Source organism: Osmerus mordax, chromosome 23, assembly GCF_038355195.1.
Source record: "Osmerus mordax isolate fOsmMor3 chromosome 23, fOsmMor3.pri, whole genome shotgun sequence".
Classification (NCBI taxonomy): Eukaryota; Metazoa; Chordata; class Actinopteri; order Osmeriformes; family Osmeridae; genus Osmerus; species Osmerus mordax.
The window spans coordinates 3,508,505-3,519,241 of NC_090072.1; the positions used below are offsets into that span (position 1 = coordinate 3,508,505).

General features: G+C 50.7%; 1 protein-coding gene across 3 annotated transcripts in view; it reads right to left on the reverse strand.

The window, feature by feature from the left end:
* Positions 1–4,604, reverse strand: part of nlgn2a (neuroligin 2a) — a 45,862-nt gene extending 41,258 nt beyond the window's left edge. The window contains exon 1 of one of the 3 annotated variants that reach the window (XM_067261248.1): positions 4,259–4,604. In XM_067261248.1, the coding sequence (XP_067117349.1) occupies positions 4,259–4,589 (331 nt within the window). In that variant the 5' untranslated portion in view covers positions 4,590–4,604. Of the gene's footprint in view, positions 1–4,214 lie in introns of all 3 variants that reach the window. The other 2 variants (XM_067261249.1, XM_067261250.1) reach the window with 2 other exon arrangements.
* Between the last annotated feature and the right edge of the window lie 6,133 nt (positions 4,605–10,737).

Below are 10,737 nucleotides of genomic sequence, written 5' to 3' on the forward strand. Positions count from 1 at the left end.
AGCTGGAACGGAGCTCTTGCTAATTCCCTCATTCAGAGTCTAGCGGGAAGGCAAATGGATGCTGTCTTTGACGTGCAGCGCTGACAGCAAATACAGGAGAAGCTGGAGGGTTGCCAGGACGACAGAGTTGCTGTACCCCCTCCGCCACCCACCCCCCCGGCCCCCCCCCTCCCCCATGTCTCTCACCTCACATCTTCGATACATGGCGCTTGCATCCTATCTCCTTCCTCCCTCCTTCCCTATCCTACCTTGTTCCCTCTCCACCCCTCTTCCATTCCGTTCATTTCCTTTCCTCTCCTCCCTCCTTGCTCTTCCTCTTTTCTGGGTTCTCTGAACACACTGACCTCTCTTTTGCTACACATAGGAAACAATATTCTAACCCCTCAGACTTAAAACAAACACACACACACATGCAAGCATGCAAGAACATGCATGCACATAAACACATAAGCGCTGACACACACACAGACATACACTTCCTTCCACCCTAGGGCAAGGCAGGCTGTCAGTGGTCATGGGTATCCGAGGGCAGCCAGTTTGTGTTTATTAAAAGGGTACACAAGTCTTAACTGGAGAACTGACCTGCTCTGATGTGATTTGACCCCCCCCCCGTCAACACCCCCCCCCCCCAACACCCAAGGTAGGGGGAGGAGAGAGAGGGAGGGGGAGTCGGAAGGATTTGGCCTGTTGGTGGAAAAAGACGAGTACGTGCTTCCACCCGGCACCACTTCATCTCTTCCTCCTCTCCCTTCTCCGCGCCATCCCTCCTTCCATCTCTCCTCCGTGCCATCCCTCCTTCCGTCTCTCCTCCGTGCCATCCCTCCTTCCGTCTCTCCTCCGTGCCATCCCTCCTTCCGTCTCCGCTAGAACACCTGCTCCCCAGAGCCACGGCTTCTCATCTAACTGGGGAGTCAGGTGGCTGAGCGGTTAGGGAAGCGGGCTAATAATCAGAAGGTTGCCAGTTCGATTCCTGGCCGTGCAAAAATGACGTTGTGTCCTTGGGCAAGGCACTTCACCCTACTTGCCTCGGGGGGAATGTCCCTGTACTTACTGTAAGTCGCTCTGGATAAGAGCGTCTGCTAAATGACTAAATGTAAATGTAACTCAAGGTCTCCTTCATCCCTTGTTCCCCGTCTTTTCCTGCTCTGCAAGTCCTTCCATCCTCTGCTGTACCTTCATCAAGTTGCTCACTTCAAAGGCAAAGTCTGTGTGTGTGTGTGTGTGTGTGTTTGGGTATTAGTTATAACACTGGTTCCCATGCTAATTACCAAAGCCCTATACAAAACGACCTTCGTCTTAACAGCTCTTTTTCACCCCCTCCAGGAAAGATTTTGATCTACTTTTTCAGTTTTCCCATAATTTTGTTTATACTTTCCCTCGCTCTCTTTCCAGGGGATATCAAGAGAGACTGATGTGAGGAGGAGAAGGAGAGATGGAAGGAGCTAAGCGAGAGAAGGTAAGAAGAAAGAGTCCGAAGGAATGATCAAGGTTGGTTCCTTCTTCAAAGGCAAAATCCATATCATATTCTACCTCCTCTGCAGCGCCTCGCTGTTCTTTATTTATTTCCTTTGTGTATTTGTTTACCTGTTCATTTGTTTATTTATTTGATTCATCTCCGCTCTGCCTGAGCGTTTAGATGATGTCCCAACGGCGCCATGTACCCGACCCTTCCGTGACTTCCTCCCCACAAAATGAAAAAGACTGCAGGATGGAGAAGGAGTCGGGGGGAGGGAGGCTATATCAATCTGTTTCTGGGTGTGTGATTGTTTGCTGATCTTGGGAGAATTGCTAGAAGTCCATTTTCCCATGACTCCCCCAGCTACACGAAGTACACACATCAGAGGACTCATTTGGACCAGGCTGCATCAGCGTCAGGGTCATAGGTCATGTTGTTACTTGTTCTGGTTACTCTTAAGAATTGGACAATTACCAAGAGTTTTACAAACATTCTAAGCTCCCACTCATAATCACAAGCACAGTTCCGTGTAGAAACTCGACACAAGACGATAACATGACTGTAATTTTTTGAGACGCAACAAGAGGCGGAGTCATTAGACGTCTGTCATTATGTGATATCTGGGATTATTATAGGCCGTGGCGAGGCGGAAGGGCGTGTCTGTAGTCTTCTGGCCTATCACGGACAAGCGGTGGCGTGTGTGAGCCTCGGTGATCGACCGCTCTGGGATGACTCGGCTGGACCTGAGGACGAAGGCCTCATCCTGTGATTTATGGGATGGCGGTCCCCGTGGGGAACCGTTGCTAGGAACACAGTCCCTCCCCCTATATCTAGCAGCGCGCGTGTGTGTGTCCCTGGGTGTATGTGTGGAAATCTGTGAGTGAGTGTGAATGAGTGTGTGTGTATACTGTGCGTGTGTGTGTGGGGATGGGTGTGTGACCGCCCCTGGTGCTGCAGCTCCCCCAGGGTCCTAAAGGCTGACAGTGCCTCCCCTGGGGTGTGGCGAGGGGGAACAGGAGCGTGAAAACAGCAGGACGGCTCCTTTAAAAACAAAACAAACACGGAATAAAAATATTCCACAAAAACCTCTGGGTCTCATTTGTTTAACTAATGCAGGAAAACACATGCATGTGTCCTAGATTCATTCCATTGGCCTATTCTCGTGTGTTATGAACTTTTTACCATTTAGAAGTGGAACGTTCCTAAAAAGGAGATCTAAGAGATGTCTTCTCCTTCTACGGCTGTGGGGTGTGGAGGTTGTGTAAAGCCGGGAGCAAGAGAAAGGGAATGATGGGAGGGGGGTGGATTGAGGTATCGAGCAAGTGAGTGTAAAGATCAGGGGGGGGGGGGCGGTCATGTTAGAAAAGGTCCCAGTTGCAGACGCCTGTGGGGGGGGGGGAGGGGGGGGGGGGAGGGGGGTTGTCAGATAAACAGAATACGCACGCACACACACACATCCATATCTGATATGTACCAACAGTGGTGTGAAAAGGGGTGAGGATCCAACTCAGGCTGAGCAGAGGGAGACACGGAGGATTGAAACAGAAAGAAAAGATCCTTTGAAGACAGGTAAAGCACTAAATGTAGGAGAGACCTGGCCAGCTGTCTGGTTGCTAGGATCTGATTTTGAGAGAGCCAGGCTGGGTATGAGCACGAGTCTGTGTACCTTCTGTGTGTGTGTGTGTGTGTGCACACACACGTAGCTAGATGTAGCTACACTAGCAGCTACCTGTTGCCGAGGCTTCACTGCACACACACACATGCACACGCGTTGATAAGTCATCGCGGAGGAGTTGTTGTGGTGGTGCAACATTGTCTGCGGAGGTTGAAGGTTAACCTCTCAACGTTCTGCTCCATATCGCTCAATAACCACGTGTCATCACGCACAACTCACTCATGTTCTGTATTCTGGAAGCCCCTGACATTTACAGGAGTATGTGTGTCTGTGTGTGTGAAAGAGAGTGGAACATGACTGAGAAAAAAAGTCGGAGTTGAAAGGAGTGAGGTCATGTGTAGATTTTCAAATACCACAGAACGTTTGGCCGGATGTTGAGTGATTGAGTAGGCAACAGGTGGCAAAACGTGCGTGTGTGCGTTTTGGAGGAGAGACGGCGTTTCCTTATGAACTGGAACGCACCATTTCACTCTGAACTTGTCAATGACCTGGTGAAACGGTGTTTCACACACACGCGCACACACACATACACACACTCCAGTGGGACACTGCTAGGTTGTTAGTGCTATTTCGTGTTCCTGTTGACCGAACTAGCCCTTCCCAGAGAACGCCCACAGCCATTACACACACAGTTTGTTCACATTGAGAGAAAAAACACACATTTTGTTCTCAGTAAGATGCAGAAGAAGGCAGTGTGACAGACAGTGATGAAGAGTACCTCAAAAGCTGTTAGAAAAAGAGAAAGACCTTGTCATTGTATTTTTTTGGAAGGGTCAGTTTGTGATTAAAAAGACAAAAACACGTTTGAAATACCAACCCCCAAATCATCTCAAAACCATTGAATATGATTTGTATAAAATTCCCATGTGGTAAAAGACGGAGACCTTTCATGTATTCGGAAAACAGAAAAAACAAAAAAAGATTCGAATGATGAGGCGCACGAGGAGAGGGGGGGAGGGAGGGGAGAGAGGACGCCGTCTTGTCGAAGAGACCTTCCTTTCGGTAAATTCTTGTGTGTCCCCTCGACTCACGCCTCTCCTCGCCTAAAGCCCTACGGACCAGACGAAAAAAAAAAAAAAACACGTCTGAAGAAACCCCCCCACCCCTCCCCAAACAACCCGACTCACCGTCCTCGGTGGGCACGTAGACGTTGAGGTAGAGGCAGTCCTCGCTCTGGTTCTGCACGTAGCCCGCCGCCACATCCAGGTTGTCGGTGAACCACACGGGCAGCATGATCTCCGGCAGCACGCCCTGCACGTTCTGCGGGCACACGGGGGCGAACTGCGTGGCGTTGCGCACGTCCTGCCACGAGCCGGGGGCCTCGGGGGGCTGGAAGCGGCGGTCACCGATGGGCGGGGTGGCGTAGGGCACCCCCAGGTACTGCTCCACCGGGCCCAGGATCTCGTTGTTCAGGTCCTTCTTGATCCCGCGCAGCTTGCCGTAGTTGGTGGTCACCATGGGGTGTTTGGATTGGTCGATTTTCTGGCAGGAGGAGAGCGAGAGGCGGAGCGCCAGGCCCAGCAGCCACACCAGGCAGGTGTCAGAGGACGGGCGGCCCCGCCCTCCTCGTTTGGAGACGGGAATCGGGAGGAAGTGCATGACGAGTCCTCTGATTGGCTGAACGGCGACTTGTCCGTCTCAAGCCCCCCAATGGGGAGGCAGCGTTCGGGGAGGAGGGGAGGAGGCGGCAGGAGAAGAGGTCCTCGGTGGAACCGCACCCTCAACTGGAGAACATAGAGGAAGGAAACTTCTCCGAAAACATGCGGCCCTTATACCTGGGGCCTGCTGGGCGGGGGAGGGGCAGGGGGGTTGTGCTGGAATGAGGAACAGCAGGACGGGAGAAGGTGGGAGGGAGGGGGGCGGCGGAGGAGGAGTGAGACAGAAGAGGGCAGTGTGAAGTGAGGCAGGGCAGGGGGGGGGGGGTGGGCGAAGGAGGAGGGGAGGAGCAGGTGGGCGGTTTTGGGAGAGGGGGGAGGGGGGGGGAAGGCGTGTATCCTGGGACAGGGCGAGGTCAGTGTCGGCGGGGCGTGGTCGCGGTCCAGAGGGGTTTCCAGCCAGCTCCTCTGTTACGTTCCATCCTCCTGGGCGGTCCTCATTCGGTCGGCTGGTTGGACACGGTCACGGTCAACGGTCAACTTAGAGGCCGCAAATCGACCCTGAAGGAGAGGTGAAAGGAGGTCATATTAATCAGTTATTAATGCACCAGTTAATTAATCTGAATTGACACCATTACACACTGTACTAACACACCCTAATACAAAAGCAGTATAAAACTAATTGAGTAGATCAAAACACGTGAATTTAATTGAGTTATCCTTAAAAATACGACTGTTGATAGGATGTCAACTACTTGCTGTTCTGTTTAACACGGTTCCACACCTCTGTGCTGCAGCTGTCAGACTGCTTCAACAGTGTCATAAGTGTCAAAACACAAATAATTTCCACACAGGTGACATCGTATCTGCTCCGCCTCGTAATCCACAACACACACACACACACTCTCATGCACTCTCTAACACACTTTCTAACACACACGCTCACACTTTCTCGCACACCAACCCACCCACCCACCCACCAAATCCCTCCATCACAATAACCTGCCATCTCCAGTCACCAGAGAGTAGAAGTTGTGGCTCCAAACAGGACTCATGTACTCCACACTAGTCTGCCTCTCAGACCCTGAATCCCTCCATGACCACTCATGGCCTGACAGGCAGCAAAATGTCTCAATATTATTTAAGTATTCATTTTCTTTTCACTGGTGGTGTTAGACTAAACAGTTAGCGGTTGGGAGTTTGTGTGTATCTGTGTGTGTGTGTGTGTGTGTGTGTGTATGTGTGTGTGGACCCGATCCAGGATTAGGGGACAGGCCTTTCACAGCCCACAGAGGCCATGAGGTCAACATTGTGTCTTGGTAAGCTGCTTACCATACACACTGAAGAGCACACAGACTGCTCCGGATACTACACACTCCACTGCACTCACACACACACACACAATTAATCTATTGGACCACACTCATTTCCACAAACACACACACACTCACTGACACACTTTCTAACACACACGCTCACACTTTGTCACACACTCGTTCAAATCACATGCAAATGAATAACCCCAAATGCATTTTACTGTGTAGCAGTATTGCAGTCCTACTATTACAGTATGACAGTATGCCTAGTACAAAGTACTACACTGCCATATGTATTACAATGTGGTACTTGACTCCGAACAGCGTGTACGCCGTAAAAAAATCCATCCCTGATTGTCCCATCATCCTCATTAGCTATATGCTAATCAGGTAGAGTTAATATACAGAGGAAGAACACTCTCTCCGCTCTCTCCTCTGTTATTGCACCGACGCCATCCCATAATAGTTCCCTTTAATGTCATCGTTAACTGTATTATTGCTTTGGCTGATCCAGCTTCCTTTTCGGCTTCTTCTTTACCGCCTTGCCAATAAAGTTGTTTGAATTTGAGACAAGAGGAGCCGGAGAGGTACTAACAGCAGTAATTAGGCTGTGGAATCTGATAGGCCAACAGGAACCCCCTTAACACTGATTGGTCGGAACTAACGAGGAAGGGGAATTGTCGATGTAAAAGTCCTCTGTGCCTCAAACACATGATTGGATGTTTGTAATGAGCCCTGGGGGATAAATAAAGTTTTTTGGGGGAATTTAATTAAATGGAGTGAGAGGCGACACGTCATAAATAAGAGCCTGGTGCTCTCATGGAAAAAACTGTGTGTGTGTGTGTGTGTGTGGTTGGAACGTGTTCCGCACACACCGCCTCCAACATGTCGCCTCTACTGCACGCTGCAGCCAACCTCATTAGGTGTCTCTTTGTTTCCATACAGCTCCTTACCCTTTACATCCACTCTCTCCACTCTTACTGGCGCTTCATCTCCGTAAATAAACGAGTGCGTCCATGTTAGTGTGTGCGTGGGAGTGTGTGTGTAAGCAGGTTAGGATTACTGTATAATGGTCGTGAGGGAGTGTGTGTATGTATGTGTGTATGTGTGTGTGTGTCAGTTCAGTTTTCTCCAAGACTGTGAGCACCAGAAGCTGTTTTCTAATTAAGCCACCAAGGGTGTAGCAGGGGCTGGCCTACAGAGAGAACCACAGACACACACACACCTCTACTGCGCACCATAGCCATTAAACTCTAACACGTCAGAACACATAGAGGAGTACAGGACATGATTAGTACGTGTGTGAGAAAAAGAGAGAGCAAGAAAGAGAGAGAGAGCGAGAAAGAGAGAGAGCGAGAGAGAGAGACAGAGAGAGAGACAGAGACAGAGAAGAGAAAGACAGAAAGAGGGAGAGCTAATCTGGGACTAGCAGACACCAGACTCAGGTCTACCAGTCTCCTCATGAGCCAGGGAGACCAGGCCCGGAGCCAGGGACTCAGCTGGCTCGCCACGGCCCAGCCCAGGAGCCCCTCCCTGGGGAGGCTTGGGCTGACAGGACCCTGGCAGGAGTGAGGCTGCCTTGGGGGACCTCCAGGTTTTCTGGGCAGGGAGGGGCATCTGATGCTTTAATTGGGTAATTGGTTCAATTACAGGCTCTCATAGGTCCAGTGCTACTAGGAGGAAGAGGAGGGGGGAGGTGGAGTGATTAATGGAGAAGAGAGAGAGAGAGAGAGAGAGAGAGAGAGAGAGAGAGGGAAGACTAGGAGAACAAAACACCTGTATTAAAGATTGCACAAATAGCGGGAGTAGACACAGTGTGCCTTGATATTGTTAGGTAGGTCAGACTAGAATATATAATCACACACACACACACTCAATACATGATTCATGCAAGAGGGAACATTGTGATAGTATTTTGGAGTCCATGGGAGAGAGTGGGAAACAGAGGCAATCCACTTGCACTGTGACGGCAGGCCCTCGGTGAGAGAGTAAAAGCTTGTAAAAGCAACTCTCTGTCTCTCTGCCATCTCTCTGTCTCTCTGCCATCTCTCTGTCATCTCTCTGTCTCTCTGCCATCTCTCTGTCTCTCTGCCATCTCTTTGTCTCTCTGCTATCTCTCTGTCTCTCTGCCATCTCTCTGTCATCTCTCTGTCTCTCTGCCATCTCTCTGCCATCTCTCTGTCTCTGCCATCTCTCGGTCTCCCTGCCATCTCTTTGTCTCTCTGTTATCTCTCTGCTATCTCTCTGCTATCTCTCTGTCTCTCTGCTATCTCTCTGTCTCTCTGCCATCTCTCTGTCTCTCTGCCATCTCTCGGTCTCCCTGCCATCTCTTTGTCTCCCTGCCATCTCTTTGTCTCCCTGCTATCTCTCTGTCTCTCTGCTATCTCTCTGTCTCTCTGCCATCTCTCTGTCTCTCTGCCATCTCTCTGTATCTCTGCCATCTCTCTGTCTCTCTGCCATCTCTTTGTCTCTCTGCTATCTCTCTGTCTCTCTGCTATCTCTCTGTCTCTCTGCTATCTCTCTGCTCGGCTCTCAGGAAACCTTCCACACTCTCTCCCTACCGCTCCGTCTTTTGTATGTTTCTTTGAGAATTTCAGTCACTTCCTTACTCTCTCCCTCCATCTATCTCCCTCTCCCTGCCTCTGTCTCTCTCCCTCTCTGTCCTCTCTTCTTCTCCCCCCCCCTCTCAAGGCCCTCTACCAAGTTTGTCTAAGAGGACACTGTAAGTTCAATTGAAAAAATCCATTCCATTTCATTCCACCCCAGAATGATGCAGCCCCTGTATATATAGTCAGTGTGTTTGTGCGTGTGTGCGTGTAAATGTGCTATAGCCTCCAGATAAAATGGAAGATGTTTTAATCATTGAGGGAGCTGTATAGCTTCCTTGGTTGAAAAATAGTCCATCACACACACATACATACACACGGACACACACAGACACACCCTCATCATCGTGCTTTCATGCTCCTAACCCCTAGACTATGAATCATCAGAGCTCATTTGTCTTAATTCCAAACAGTAATTATGAATCAAAGGTGTGTGACAGTGTGCACAAAGCTGAAACGTTTCCCCCGTGTGTGTGTGTGAGTCTGTCTACATGTGCCTCACAATCTACAGTGTGTGTGTGTGTGTGTGTGACAGTATGTGTGGTGTCTGTTTTGTTGAGATGATGTATGAGGTTTGATTCCGGAGCCTTGGCGATGGTGATTGGACGGTGGGATGGGCCTATCAGTCTCTTAGGCAGGTTGCCATCCTGACCCCCTCCCTTTAGAGAGCTCGCACGCCCAACGGCCCGCTCAATATTCCGGGAGTCTCGGCGACCGTCGTCACAGTGACAGGGGTCGGACAGCTCTGGGGATGGAGAGCGGGCGAGGGGGTGCGGGGTCAATGCCCGTTCACAGCACTTCTGTCATTCCTCTATCCCTCCGTTTCCATCCCTCCATCTCGCTGAGTGCACAGGAGGGGTGGGGGGGGGGACGTTGACCATGGGTTCACCAGGGAGCTGAGCGTAGGAGGATGCGGACAGGGGGAGGAGATGAAGGGAGAGGACGAGAGAGAGAGAGAGAGAGAGAGAGAGAGAGAGAGAGGAGAGAGAGAGAGAGAGAGAGAGAGAGAGAGAGAGAGAGAGAGGGAGAGAGAGAGAGAGAGAGAGAGAGAGAGAGAGAGTGAGATGGATATGATTGCTTTCTCCCAGTCGTCTTTCTTAATCCCATCTGTGTCGGGTCCGGTCCGGTCTGGACTGTTTTCCCTCCTGTCTTCAACTAAAGTCTTCATCTATTTAATGTCATGTTAGCGTGACTGCTGATTCCCACTGAGTCCATTCACTGGTCTGGTGTCTCATTCACACACAGACCAGTGAGAAAGACTGCTCAGCATGAACAGCTGAGAAGCGGTGAGAGAGAGGGAGAGAGAGAGACAGACAGACAGAGAGAGAGGAAGAGAGGGAGGAGGGAGAGAGAGAGATGATGGACAGACTCGAAATGCGTGGGAAGAGGATGGGGGTTGGTGAACAAGTTGACAGCGTGGGAAGACACACACACACACACACACACTCTCTGAGAGGAGGGGTGGGAGGGGATCTTAGAGGTAGTGGACCACCGGGAGCGCTAAATTGGAAACAATTCCCCTGTAAGAGTTAAAAGCAAATATTTACAGGGGTTTTAATTTGCTTGGGGCGCTTGGTTTCCTGTGAGGGTCAGCGCACCTGCTCCAGAACCCAGGAACATGAAGGGGCAAGGGCAGCAATTAGACAGACACTGCTAGATTAATCACCGCCTGACAGCACTGCCTAGCTCACACACAGGAGCGCACACACACGTTGCCTTGGACACACACACCCACACCCACACACACACACACTTGTGCGTGCACACAAAGGCTTGCGCACACAAACACACACTGATACGACTGATGTGTACTTCTGCCTGGCCTGTCTGGACACATTCACAAGCTCTGCAATGCATGTCACACTCTCACACTCACACACACACATATCCTAACCGTTGCGCTCTGATTGCACTACCCTGGCGCCTCTCTCCCTGGTGGCCAATGAGAGATGAGGATAGGTGACGGCGTAAGCCAGCCGCACCCATATATCAAGGGGAGCAACGGCGGGCACTCATCCCTGCCGTAACGACAGCCTGAGCCGCTCATGCACACACACACACACACACACACACACACACCACTCAGCCT